Raw genomic sequence first — 13,756 nt, forward strand, 5'->3', positions numbered from 1 at the left:
CCCCTCGCACATATGTGCTAGTCGTTCCCGACTCTGGGGGGGCGGTGCTCATCTCCGTTTCAAAGCCGAAGACCCAGCGCTGTCCAAAGACGTCTCCATGGTCATGTGGCCGGCATGACTAAATGCGAAAGGCGCACGGAACGCTGTTCCCTTCCCACCAAAAATGGTCCCTATTTTTCTACTTGCATTTTTACGTGCTTTCGAATTGCTAGGTTGGCAGAAGCTGGGACAAGTAACGGGAGCTCACTCCGTTACGCGGAGCTAGGGATTCGAACCGCCAAACTGCCGACCTTTTCTGATTGGCAAGCTCAGTGTCTTAGCCACTGAGCCACCTAGACTAGATTATAAAATCTTCTAGCAAGACTCAGTGGCTTTGAGTTTTAACAGAATTACAGAGTTGGAAGCAGTGGTGGGTTTCAAAAAAAAATTTAGAACCTAATCTGAAGGTGTGGCCTGCTTTGTGAGAGTGGCTTGCCGGCCATGTGACCAGGTGGGAGTGGCTTGCCAGCCATGTGACTGGGTGGGCATGGCCAACTTGTAAAAGGTGGTGAAACTCACTTAACAACACTCTTGCTTAACAACCAAAATGTTGGCTCAGAAACTCTGGCATTTGAAGCACGCAAGTCTTAAAGCTGTCAAGTTACAAGGCCCTTGTACCCCTAACCCTTTAGAGAGAAAAAACCCCAGGGGTGTTCAAACTTGACAGCTTTAAGACTTGTGGACTTCAACTCCCAGAATTCCTCCTCTTGCTCTTTATCTTGATGATGTGCGGATGGGCAGGGGGGAGGGAGGAAGCTGGAACCGGTTCTAAACGGCACTGTAGCTTTATGGAACCTCTTCTATAGAAGAAGTTAAAACTGGCAGGAACCCACCCCTGGTTGGAAGGGACCTTGGAGATCTTCTAGTCCAACCTCCTGCTCAGGCAGGAAACCCTATATTATTTCAGACAAGAGGTTGTCCAATCTCTTCTTAAAAACCTCTAGTGTCGGAGCCCTCACAACCTCTGGAGGCAAGTGCTTCCACTGATTAATTGTTCCGTCAGGAAATTACTCCTTAGTTCTAGATTGCTTCTCTCCTTGATTAGTTTCCATCCATTGTTCCTTGTCTGGCCTTTGTGCGCTTTGGAGAATAGCTCGACTCCCTCTTCTTTGTGGCAGCCCCTTAGGTAGAAGTCTGTAGAGATTCTCAGTCATCCAGGTTATGGTTGATCCACAAGTGCCTTTTTTATTTTTTATTTTTTGCTTGCCCAACTGGACTTCCTTGCTTTTGTTTGAAGATGTCTTGCTTCTCATCCAAGAAGCTTCTTCAGCTCTGACAGGATAGTGGGGAATGGAAGCGTAGGAAGTTAAAACCCATCCCTCTCCCAGAAAAAAATGAAATATCCTAGGAAATATTGAAGAGGCAGAATATTTCCCTGGATGTGAAAGGGAAGAAACATGTTTTAAAAAGACAGAGTAGCTCCCTGCAGCTTCCTGCCCCCACTCACTTTGTCAAGATGTCCAAGCCAGTCCCTTTACATAATAAAGAGTTCTCCCCTTCAGCTCCAGGGCAATGGAATTAAGGCATGATAATATTGGCCCTTTACCCAACTCTCCACATGGCATCTGAGAACTCAACCAAACCTGCATTCAAAACGCAGCCTAGAGAGTTGCCCCTGCATGCGCCCATGGGAGTCCGACAACCAATCAGAATACAAGCTCAAGATCAAAGGCCAGAGAGGGCATAAAACCAGGGACTCAGCATCTCAGCCCTTCCTTCTCTCCTTCTCCACCAACATTGAAGCATGTGACCACCTTTTCTGTTCAGGACTGAAGCCATGTGGTCCTGTCCACCATTAAAAGCATCTTTCCAAGCAGCCTCCATGTCTCCAGTGCCTTTTCCCCCACCTGGAGCCGAACCCAGAAGGACATTTCTTTCATCAGAAGGATTTGTATTCCTTGCAGACATTTGCATCCTTTTAGAGGATCGTTGAAGCACTTGGAGGTTTATCTGTGTCTTCAGGGTCACAAGGCTCCCGGTTGCCCAAGTGCTTCTGGACTTCCTTGTTTATTCTAAATAATATAAATCCTTCCATTCCCCCACTATTGTGTCAGAGATGAAGTAGCTTCTTGGATGAGAATCGAAACGTCTTCAAAGAAAAAAGAAGAAAGCCCAGTTGCCTCCTGAAAAACGACCTTTGGGTCAACCATGACCTGGATGACTGAGAATCTCTACAGACTTGGCTTCATTGCATCCCACTCTGAGCCACTTTGGGAGAGATGAGTGGCCGTATAAATTGGACAAATACATTGGACAAATTAAAACTAATTAAACTCATTTAAGGGAAGGAACCCTGTCCAAGTTGCTTTGGCAGAACGAGTATGTCAGAGTATGAATGTTCATAGACTGGAATAGACATGGCAACAGGTCAGCCAATGGGGACTGTTTGGATAGACATGGTAACAGGTCAACCAATGGGGACTGTTTGGATAGACATGGTAACAGGTCAGCCAATGGGGAATATTTCGATAGACCTGGTAACAGATCAGCCAATGGGGACTGTTTGGATATACCTGGCAACAGGTTAGCCAATGGGGACTGTTTGGATAGTCATGGTAACAGGTCAGCCAATGGGGACTGTTTGGATAGTCATGGTAACAGGTCAGCCAATGGGGACTGTTTGGATAGACATGGCAACAGGTCAGCCAATGGGGACTGTTTAGATAGACATGATAACAGGTCAGCCAATGGGGAACTGTTTGGAGAGACCTGGCAACAGGTCAGCCAATGGGGACTGTTTGGATAGACATGGCAATAAGTCAGCCAATGAGGGCTGCTTGGAAACTGAAACAGTATTTGCTGTGTAAACAACAAGGAGACAGCAAGGAGCCTGGGCTTGGCTTAGCTCAACTGTTCTGTACTAAAAGCTGAAGTCTATGCCGAGCTCTGAAATGAAACTGAAACTGTTCTCTCCTCTGCCTGTGTTTGCTTATACTCTCTTCCACGTTGGAAGAATCAGCTTTTGGTATTGTTTATTTATTTCACGTGTTATATTATATATAAAGAGAAGTGATTGAATCCTGCTGAATCAGTTACCTGTGTGTGCTGGTTCTGGATGGGATTGCTGCTACAAACTCTAACAGAGAGTATCAACAATAACTCTGCAATGAGCCCACCGATGCTTACCAAAAGCAACAGCCAATATCCAGACGCTTTTTCGTATTCTCCGAAAGTGGTCAGCACTGCTAAAATCAGGCATCCCAGCACAATCAGAAATCTGGAGGAAGAGAGAAGAGGGGAAACGAAATATCGTCAGGCGTTCTTTCCATCAGCAATTCTCTAAAAGGGTTGGTGCAGAAGGGGGAAAGAAAGGGAGTGCTTTTATCCTGACGGGAAGGTTGTTGTTAATCCAAAGATCTGACAACGTCCCAGAAAATACAGGTAGTCCTCGACTTACGACTACAATTGAGCCCAAAAATTCTGTTGCTAAGCAAGACAGTTGCTTAAAAAAATGTTGCCCTATTTTACGACTTCTTTGGTCACAGTTGTTAAGTGAATCACTGCAGTTGTTAGGTTAGTAACCCGGCTGTTAAATGAATCTTGGTTGACTTTGCTTGTCAAAAGGTCGCAAAAGGGAATCATGTGACACCCCCTCCCCCAGGGCACTGCAGTTGTCATAAATACGAATCAATTGCCAAGCATCTGAATTTTGGTCATGTGGCCCTGAAGATGCTGCAATGGTGGTGTGAAAAATGGTTGTAAGTCACTTTTTCCAGTGGCGTTGTAACTTCAAACAGTCACTAACTGAACTTGTTGTAAGTCAAGGACTATCTGTATGCATAGTCCTAATTTTACAACCTTTCGTTTAATGACTGTTTGAAGTTACAACCATGTTTTCCCGAAATAAGGACCAGGTCTTGTATTAATTTTTACGCCAAAAGATGCACTAGGGCCTATTTTCAAGTAGAATAGAATAGAATAACAGAGTTGGAAGGGACCTTGGAGGTCTTCTAATCCAACCCCCTGCTCAGGCAGGAAACCCCACATCACTTCAGACAAATGGTTATCCAACCTCTTCTTAAAAATCTCCAGTGTTGGAGAATTCACAACTTCTGGAGGTAAGCTGTTCCACTGATTAATTGTTCTAAATGTCAGGAAATTCCTCCTCAGTTCTAAGTTGCTTCTCTCTTTGATTAGTTGCCACCCATTGCTTCTTGTTCTACCCTCAGGTGCCTTGGAAAATAGTTTGACTCCCTCTTCTTTGTGGCAATGCCTGAGATATTGGAAGGCTGCTATCATCTCTCCCTTAGTCCTTCTTTCTATTAAACTAGACATATCCAGTTCCTGCAACCGTTCTTCATATGTTTTAGTCTCCAGTCCCCTAATCTTCTTTGTTGCTCTTCTCTGCACTCTTTCCAGAGTCTCCACATCTTTTCTACATTGTGGCGACCAAAACTGAATGCCGTATACCAAGTGTGGCCTTACCAAGGCATTAAAAAGTGGTATTAACACTTCAGGTGATGTCTTACTTTCAGGGAAATACTGATACTGGGGTTTATTTTGGGGGTAGGGCTTATATTAAGGACATCCTGAAAAATCATGCTAGGGTTTATTTTCCAGTTGGGTCCTATTTTCAGGGAAACAGGATATAGTGTTGGAAAATGTGATTTATGACCGATCGTGGCCTTTATGATCCTCGTAGCATCTCTACTGTCACACGATTGTACGCTCGGCAACTGGTGCCCATTTATGATGGCTGCAGCCTCCTGGGGGTCATGGGATCATCATTTGCCACTTTCTAATGAGCAGAGTCAAAGGGGGAACTGGCGGGGAAGGTTGCAAATCACAATCGTGTCTTGCTTAACCACCACAGCAAAAGAGATCATAAAATAACATCGAGTCTTAGGGTGCCTTGCTTAACAATCATGCCAGGTAATGATGAATTTTCCAATCCCAATTGTGGTCGTATGTTGAGGGCCACTTGTAGTTAGTGAATAGCATAGAGCCGAGGTGGCGCAGTGGTTAAATGCAGCACTGCAGGCTACTTGAGCTGACTGCAGTTCTGCAGTTCGGCTGTTCAAAACTCACCAGCTCAAGGTTGACTCAGCCTTCCATCCTTTCGAGGTGGGTGAAATGAGGACCCAGACTGTGGGGGCGATATGCTGACTCTGTAAACTGCTTAGAGAGGGCTGAAAGCCCTATGAAGCGGTATATAAGTCTAACTGCTATTGCTATTGCTATTGGAAGGGACCTTGGAGGTCTTCTAGTCCAGTCCCCTGCTCAAGCAGGAGACTCCATACCCGTGATGGCGAACCTATGGCACGTGTGCCACAGGTGGCACATGGAGCCCTATCTGAGGGCATGTGAGGTGTTGCCCTATGCCAGCTCCAGTGTCTATGCACGCACTGGCCAGCTGATTTTTCAGCTTTCCGGAGAGCAGGGGAAGCCATTTTTGCCCTCCCCAGGCTTCAGGAAAGCCTCCGGAGCCTGTGGATGGCAAAAAACAGCCCAACGGACCTACTGGAAATCCAGAGGCTTCAGTGAGGCCTGTGCACATGCATCTAGGGGTGTGTGAGCGTGGGGGGCTTATGCGCACATGTGCAGGGGGAGGGCATTGCATTATGGGCATGGGTAGGCACGCACACATGCATACCCTTTTGGTACCTGAGCAGAAAAACATTCGCCATCTCTGCCCTAGATCAAGGGTCGGCAAACTTAAACATTCAAAGAGCCATTTGGACCCGTTTCCCACAGAAAAGAAAACACTGGGAGCCGCAAAGGTCCTAACCAGAAGCCCCCTGTTCAATTCTGGAGCTGACCGGAAGTTCAGTTCCCCCACCATAGAGTCTCCTCCTAGTGCGGCGTCCTTTTTCCTCTACCTGTCATAACCGAAAGCCCTATCAATAGTGGAGACAACTGGAAAACCCTCCCCTTGCCATAGAGTCTTCTCCTAGTGCACTGTGCTTCTCTCCTCCCTCCCCCCCCCCGGAAGCTCCTCTCAAAATTGTGGCACCGACCAGTGACGGAGCCGCAGCAGAGGGAGGAAAGAGCCACATGCGGCTCCAGAGCCACAGTTTGCTGACCCCTGCCCTATACCATGCCAGACAAGGGCAGGCAGGATTTAATAAATTAAAAAGAACTATTAAGGTTTCCATGCACGGAAGAGAGGGACACAATACAAAACCAAAAGACCGAAGCATCCTTATGCTGTTTTCTTTTCATTTCATACAGATGCATTTCAAAATAATAATAATTCACTTTAGCCACATGGGGGCAGCAAACATCCATGTTCAGAACAGGCTTATTAGCTGTTGGGTTTTGTCCAAGACCTCTGAAAGTTATTTATTTTTAATGTGATAAAAGCCACCCCTATTTATCATATTGAATTTCATTAAATTGATAAGAGTAGCCTTATTTATCATGTTAATTTCACATTTAAATGAAATTAAACTGAGTCTGGTCTCAGCCAAGAAGTTTTCTAAAAGTCACCACTGTACCGGATAATATTTCAAATAATCTTTTGAAGCTGCTTTTTTAGAGAAGAGCAAACGAGAAATTTTATATTGTTTTCTTCAAAAAAGAAAAGGGTGAGGAAGGTGTTTCATCCTTTACCTCCCTCTAGGAATAGTTACAAAAGACATTATGAAATATCTTTTAAGACAGAACAGTAAATATATAACAATGAACCTAATAATTTTGCTTTTGGCCAGTGAGGAAAAAATAGTTTGATAAGCTAAAATGGCATGCTATTAGAGGAAATCCAGAGTCTATTAAACTTTGGCTTATGGATTATTTATTTTCTATTTCTTTTTCCCCCGTATATCTATATAACACCTCCCATCTGTTATGGAATCCACATGACATACAGGGAAAGCAAATTGGCCCTTGGCAAAAGATTAATAGATTTTAATAAAGCAATGACTGTTATACAAACTTGGAACTTCCCTCTCTTAGAGAGAACAAAGGTGGATTTCAGAAATAATTCTAATTGTTCTCTCCCTCTCTCTCTCTCTCTCTCACACACACACACACACACAAACACACACAGAGGGAGAGAGGGAGGGAGAAGGGGAAAAGGAGAAGAAGGGAGAAGAAAAGAGAGAGGGAGGGAGAAGGAAAGGGAGAGATGTAGAGGAAGAGGGAAAGGGAGGGAGAGGGAAAAAGGGAGAGGGAGGGGAGAGAGAGAGTGTGTAGATGAATTTTGTGCTGGCGCTTGTGGTGGCTCTTCATGCTTAGCTCTGTTTTTTTGGAGGCTGCATTGACACTGTCAATCTGTTTATCCTGCTCCAAAGCTTTCATCCGTTTGTCAGTAAGTTCTGTGGCACAACATATCTCAGTTGCTGCTTGTAAACCTAAATTATGTTCCCTCAAAAGGGGGTGGCGTGTGCTTTCACTAGTGATGCCCAGAACTATTTTATCACAATTAAGTTCATCTCTCAGAGAGCCACACTCACAGCTTGCAGCTCTCCCTCCTCCCTCCCTCCCTCCCTCCCTCCCTCCCTTTCTCTCTCTCTCTCTCCCTCTCTCTCACACACACACAGATTTTTGTCATCTGTCCCCTGAAATGTACACAAGGAAGGAGACAGCCTGAATTATACGCCTCCTTTCCAAACATCAAGGTGACACTTTGTCTCCCAACCATGATAGCAGCCATCAAAATTTGCTTTATGGCTTTCGCGAAATTGCTTCGCTGACTAATGGCCAAGACAAGGGGTCATGTTTGATTCATGCGCCATTTCCAAAAATGTCTTCATTAGGTGAACGCTAGAACTTTTTCAGCTCGCGGACAGAGCTTGGCGTAGCCCGCATCCCGTCAATGAGCAAACAAACTATTCGTTGGGAGGAGGTTGTGTGTCTGTGCGTCCCTTTTTGAGTCACTTGCGGTTGAAGGTATGGACAAGTCCCTCCAGTTTTTTGGCAACGGTTTCAAAAGTGTTTTGCCCTTGCCGCCTTCTGGCTCAGAGCCAAGGATTGGCCCAAAGTCACCCAGCAGGTTTCGTGTCTAAAGTGGGACAGAACTTTGCAACATCTGGATTTCTAGTCCAATGTAGTTCTACATTCCGGTGGGTAGGTTCACTCTCTGCACTAAGTTACAAAATGTTTTGCTTTTTTTCTTGGCTAAAAGCTTGAACCTTAATAACTAACCTCTACTTAGTTGTATAAATGTGTGGTGTTATGTATGTGTCTATGTATGCAGTGGTGGGATCAGGGGTGGGTTTCAACCGGTTCACGGTGGTCCCTGCGAACCGGTTGGTCGCCGAACCCGGAAGTAAGTAACTTCCGGGAACGGCGAAGCCCCCCCCCCCCCTGCGCCCGTGCGCGCCCGCGCGCGCTCCTTACCCGGTTTTGACTAATTCTGCGCTTCCACGCATGCGCAGGACGCATACAGTGCCTGCGCGATCCTCCAGGAGCAGCTGGAGCATCGCACAGACGCTAGTACGCATGCGTGAGCTGCGCGCATGCACACGCGTGGCGCACGTGTGCGCGAGGACGCCGCACACGTGCGCGAGGACGCCCCCGGCCTCGTTCCAACCGAACCGGTTGGAACAGGGCGAGAAACCCACCCCTGGGTGGGATTCAAATAATTTAACAACCAGTTCTCTGCCCTAATGACCATCTGGGTAGGCGGGGCTCGGTGGTCATGTGACTGGGTGGGCGTGGCCAACTCAAGGTCACTCAGGCTTCGCCTTAGCTGTTACAATGTAATAAGGGTTAACGGGAGAGGCAGTTTCTGTAAGCAGGGCAATAAGGATTAGGCTAGAAACAACACCAGAATGTTTCCTTTCTCTTAATTTATCCTTGCACATTGTAACAGTGGATTTATTACCCTTAGACCAAAAAAAAAAGCCTTTTATTCTAGTGTTCAGTAAGTGTTCCCATAAGCAATCCATCAGCAACCCAGATAGCAGGACAACCATTTGTACAAAAACCACTATTTTAAAGGAAGCTAGAGCTGAAGACTTTAGCAGAAGCTATCCGTATTCTCCAGAAAAAAATGCTCTGCTTAAACTGCCCAAGGAGCTGCTGATTCCCAAACACCATCACTCTGCTAAGCAAATAATTCCTTCAACACTATCAAAACTATTCACTAAGTCTGCATTACTATTAATCTTCTCATTGTTGCTATCATCCATCTCCTCCCACTTATGACTGCAACTTTTTGGCTTGTATCCTTACGATTTATATTGATTGTTTCCTAGTATGATTTGATTGCTTACTTGCACCCTATGACTAACATTAAGGTTGTGCCATAGGATTCGTGACGAATGTATCTTGTCTTTTATGTACAATGAGAGCATTTGCACCAAAGGCAAATTCCTTGTGTGTCCAATCACATTTGGCCAATAAAGAATTCTAGTCTAGTCTAGTCTAGTCTAGTCTATATTGTATTCTGTATTGCATTCTATTCTGTATTGTATTGTATGCTATTTTATTGTATTCTGTATTGTATTCTGTTGTATTCTGTTGTATTCTATTCTATTCTATTCTATTCTGTACTGTATTACTATTGTATTCTATTCTGTATTGTATTCTATTGTATGCTATGCTATTCTATTCTATGCTGTATTGTATTCTGTTGTATTCTATTCTGTATTGTATTCTATTGTATTCTGTTATATTCTATTCTATTCTGTATTGTATTCTGATGTATTCTATTCTGTATTGTATTCTATTGTATTCTGTTGTATTCTATTCTATTCTGTATTCTATTCTATTGTATTCTATTCTGTATTGTATTCTATTGTATGCTATGCTATTCTATGCTGTATTGTATTCTGTTGTATTCTATTCTGTATTGTATTCTATTGTATTCTGTTATATTCTATTCTATTCTGTATTGTATTCTATTGTATTCTATTCTGTATTGTATTCTATTGTATGCTATGCTATTCTATTCTATTCTGTATTGTATTCTGATGTATTCTATTCTATTCTGTATTGTATTCTGCTGTATTCTATTCTGTATTGTATTCTGTTGTATTCTATTCTGTATTGTATTCTATTGTATTCTATTCTATTCTGTATTGTATTCTATTCTATTCTGCATTGTATTGTACTGTATTGTATGCTATGCTATTCTATTCTGTATTGTATTCTGTTGTATTCTATTCTGTATTGTATTCTATTGTATTCTATTCTGTATTTTAGTCTGTATTGTATTGTATTGTATTGTATGCTATGCTACGCTATTCTATTCTATTCTGTATTGCATTCTGTATCGTGTTCTATTCCATTCCATTCCATTCTATTTTAAAGGAAGCTAGGACTGAAGACTTTAGCAGAAGCTATCAGCATTCTCCAGAGGAAAAAATAGAAGCTCTGCTTAGTTTCTTGAAACATTGAACTGGGCTGAGCAGCAATGATTTTCAACAGAATATAACCATGCTCCCATTCTTTCAGATGATAGGCTAATATTTCAGACTGTTCCTCCTCCTCCTCCTCCTGTCTTGGCATTTGTTAATGCAGACAGTTTTATCAAACTTCCAGCAGAGAGCATTATTATAACAAGCTGGGCTGCTTTATTTATTATTGTCCAAATGAGCCATAAAAAGCCGGCTCCCCTTAATGGGACATGCAGCTTGGACGGTTAAAATGAAGATACAAACGGCCTGCCTGTGGCCACACCACAATTTTTATGCTGATGAGCGCATCCAGATCTTTACAATTATGTTAAAGGAACATAGAGTAACAGGGTTGGAAGCAGAGGGGTACTCGGCCGGTTTGGATCAGTTCATCCGAACCGGTAGTGGAAATCACAGGTGGCCCCCACACACACCACGGGTGGGTATGCGCAGTAGGTTAAAAACAAGGTGGTGGCAGTTTGGGGGCATTGCTGGCTGAGTTACTACCTACTCAGCTGAACCAGTCTGAACCTGTAGGAACCTACCTCTGCACTCCACACCCCTGGCTCTATGCCATCCTATTTAGGCACATTTTCAAGCCAAAGCGCATGCGCGGAGGGCCGAGCGCATTCGTGGACGGGGCTCGTGCAAGTGAAGCCAGTGTGCACAAGCTCATATTTGCAAAAAGTAAATGAATACCAACCCCGGACAAGCTCCCCCTATAAAAGCTCGCCACTGTACCCCATTTCTCTGAAGCCCACCCCTAAGAGCAAATATTTCTTCTTTCCTCACAGTGGTCAGGATCTCATTTTGTATTTATTCTTGTGCAACCCTGGCTCGAGTTGGAGCCCAAAATTCTTCTGACATATTGAAGGTTGGCATTTTGCTTTGTAGCACACTCACTTCTCTTTCATTCTCTCTTTTTTTAAATTAAAGAAAACTAAAGAGAAATCAGGTGAGACAAGGAGTCTAGTAACCACTTAAAATAAATCCTGGTGTCAGGTGCGGAAGACCTAATCCACCTATAAAGGTTCAATTTAAACATATTTATTGCTAAAACCTATGCATAAGTGATCCCCTGCTTGGAGCTAGAACTACTTTGTATATAAAAATGGCTGTGTGTGTGTGTGTGTGTATGTCTGTGTGTGTGTGTGAGAGAGAGAGTGTGTGTGTATGTTCCACCGTAACTCTGGAACACCTCAAGCAATTTCAATCAAACTTGGCACACAGATGACTTACTCTCTGGAGACAAATACTATGGGGGGTAAGACACCCCTAATACTCCCGAGTTATGTTTTCTGTTACAATACAGCCTGTTGTGCCTTAAAATGGCTTCTACTGTACTGCTGTAAAATGGCTTCTACTGTACAGTGCACTGGAGTTGCCATGGCAATGGCTTAACAGTACTCAACAAGGTGGCTCCTTCCGGTAAGGGGGAAAGATCCAACATTAGAAATTACGTTAAGTCCGGATATTTTCCTCCTATAAATAATACCCGGGCAATGCCGGGATATCGGCTAGTAAGGAATAAAGGGGAGGCTGGATTTAGTCCGCTCGTTGACTATGTGGGATTCTAAGCTGATCGCTCTTTTGCTCCACCTCCAGGTTCAATCATTCCCACTCCTGTAACTGGTATACAAATCCACAATAATCAAGGCCTTAAGAATGAAAGGCTTTTGCTAAGCAGTGAAGGCGATTTTACTGAGAATGAGATGAAATCTGTGAAGGAGAATTTAACCTAACACAGAACAAATGTCATATGTTTTGAAATCCCACACAGTCCTCTGCAGACATGCACACAAAAATTGGTGTACTTGTAATGGTTTGCTCCTAAACTAATAAGGATTCAAGGAACAATTGTATAAATAACTAACCTCAATTCTGCATCAAAGGGATCCACCCATTTCCTAGTTCACAAAAAGAAGAAGGAAGGGAGGGAGGGAGGGAGGGAGGAAGGAAGGAAGGAAGGAAGGAAGGAAAGGAAGTAGGGAGGAGGGAGAAAGAAAGGAAGGAAGGAAGGAAGGAAGGAGGGAAGAAAGAAGAAAGAAAGAAAGAAAGAAAGAAAGAAAGAAAGAAAGAAAGAAAGAAAGAAATGACTTTCAGCATACTTTGGGATATATTGGTCCTAGAGAAAAAAATAGTTGAGTTGCCAGAATTCTTGTAACCCCAGCCATTTCTTCTCAATAAATCTTGTTAAAGAGAACTGTGCTTTGAAAATAATCACTCTCAGTTTTACGTAGATGCCAAAGTGCTTGCCAATGGTTTTTCATATCCTTAAGACAGGCTACTAACTGCACCCATGTTTCTGTATTTCTCCTCCCCCCCCCACCCACCCCTCTCTCTCTCTCTCTCCTCTCTCTCTCTCTCTCTCCTCTCTCTCCTCTCCTCGATTTACACTTTTGAAATGTGTTGTTGGAGAAGACGCCTGAGAATGCCTTTGGGCAGCCAAGGAATCGAACAAGAGGAACCCTGAGCAAATCAGTTCTCATGCAAGGCACAAAAGACCAGGCTCAAACTTCATGACATGATAGCAACGTCCCAATATTTGAATCACCAAGAAGAGGAGGTCAACCTATTTTGCAAAGCCCCCGAAGGCAAGGCAAGAAGCCATGGATGGAAACTAATCAAGAGAGAAGCAACCTAGAACCAAGGAGGAATTTTCTGACAGTTAGAACAAATAATCAGTGGAATAGCTTGCCTTCAGAAGCTATGAGTGCTCCATCACTGTAGGTTTTTTAAGAAGAGAGCGGAGAACTGACTATCTGAAATGGTACAACCATTGGTCGCCCTCTAACACCACTGGAGGACATCGCCAAGTCTCGCTGCTTTAGCAGAGTAAGGAAGATACTCAGAGACAATTCACATCCTGGTCAGTGTCTCTTTGCACTTCTACCATTGGGTAGAAGACATCAAAGTATAGCCAGCCGAACAAATAGGTTTAAAAATAGTTTCCATCCTTGGGCTCTCAGACTTTTAAATACAACCACAATCACTCTTTGCACACGCGGAAACGTATGACTAGTGTTTTCTTTTTCCTTCTTTTTTTGTTTCTGCTATAATTTTGCACCAGTGAGGCTAAAACCAATTTCATTGCATTTATTTTGTACAATGACACTACAGACAGTATTGTCTATACTGCATAAGGTCTCAGGCATGAGCAGGTGGTTGGATTAGAAGACTTCCAAGGTCCCTTCCAACTCCTTTATCCTATTTCGGACACATGGGAAGACATAGGTTTTTAGAGAAGGCTCCAATTCTAATAAAAATAAAAGAGAAGAAAAGATAACCAATAGCAAGGTGGGTGGATTCAGTAAGAATGCACTGCTGGAAGACTTGAAAGGCCAAGTGACGGAGACATTGTTGTGGAGAAAATCTATGTGATCGTTAATTATGACTTGATCGTGACTTGATGGCACAGAATTTCTTTCCACAAA

The 13,756-nt window shown here is 43.6% G+C and overlaps 1 protein-coding gene across 1 annotated transcript in view; it reads right to left on the bottom strand.

Annotated features, from left to right (window-relative positions):
• The window catches only part of KCNQ3 (potassium voltage-gated channel subfamily Q member 3), a gene marked incomplete at its 5' end in the record, with an annotated part of 41,958 nt that extends 38,700 nt beyond the window's left edge, over positions 1-3,258 (bottom strand). Inside the window, one exon of the mRNA XM_032222374.1 lies at positions 3,166-3,258. Within this exon, the coding sequence (XP_032078265.1) occupies positions 3,166-3,258 (93 nt within the window). The remainder of the gene's footprint in view (positions 1-3,165) is intronic.
• Between the last annotated feature and the right edge of the window lie 10,498 nt (positions 3,259-13,756).

The sequence above is a fragment of the Thamnophis elegans genome, chromosome 8, assembly GCF_009769535.1.
Source record: "Thamnophis elegans isolate rThaEle1 chromosome 8, rThaEle1.pri, whole genome shotgun sequence".
Classification (NCBI taxonomy): domain Eukaryota; kingdom Metazoa; phylum Chordata; class Lepidosauria; order Squamata; family Colubridae; genus Thamnophis; species Thamnophis elegans.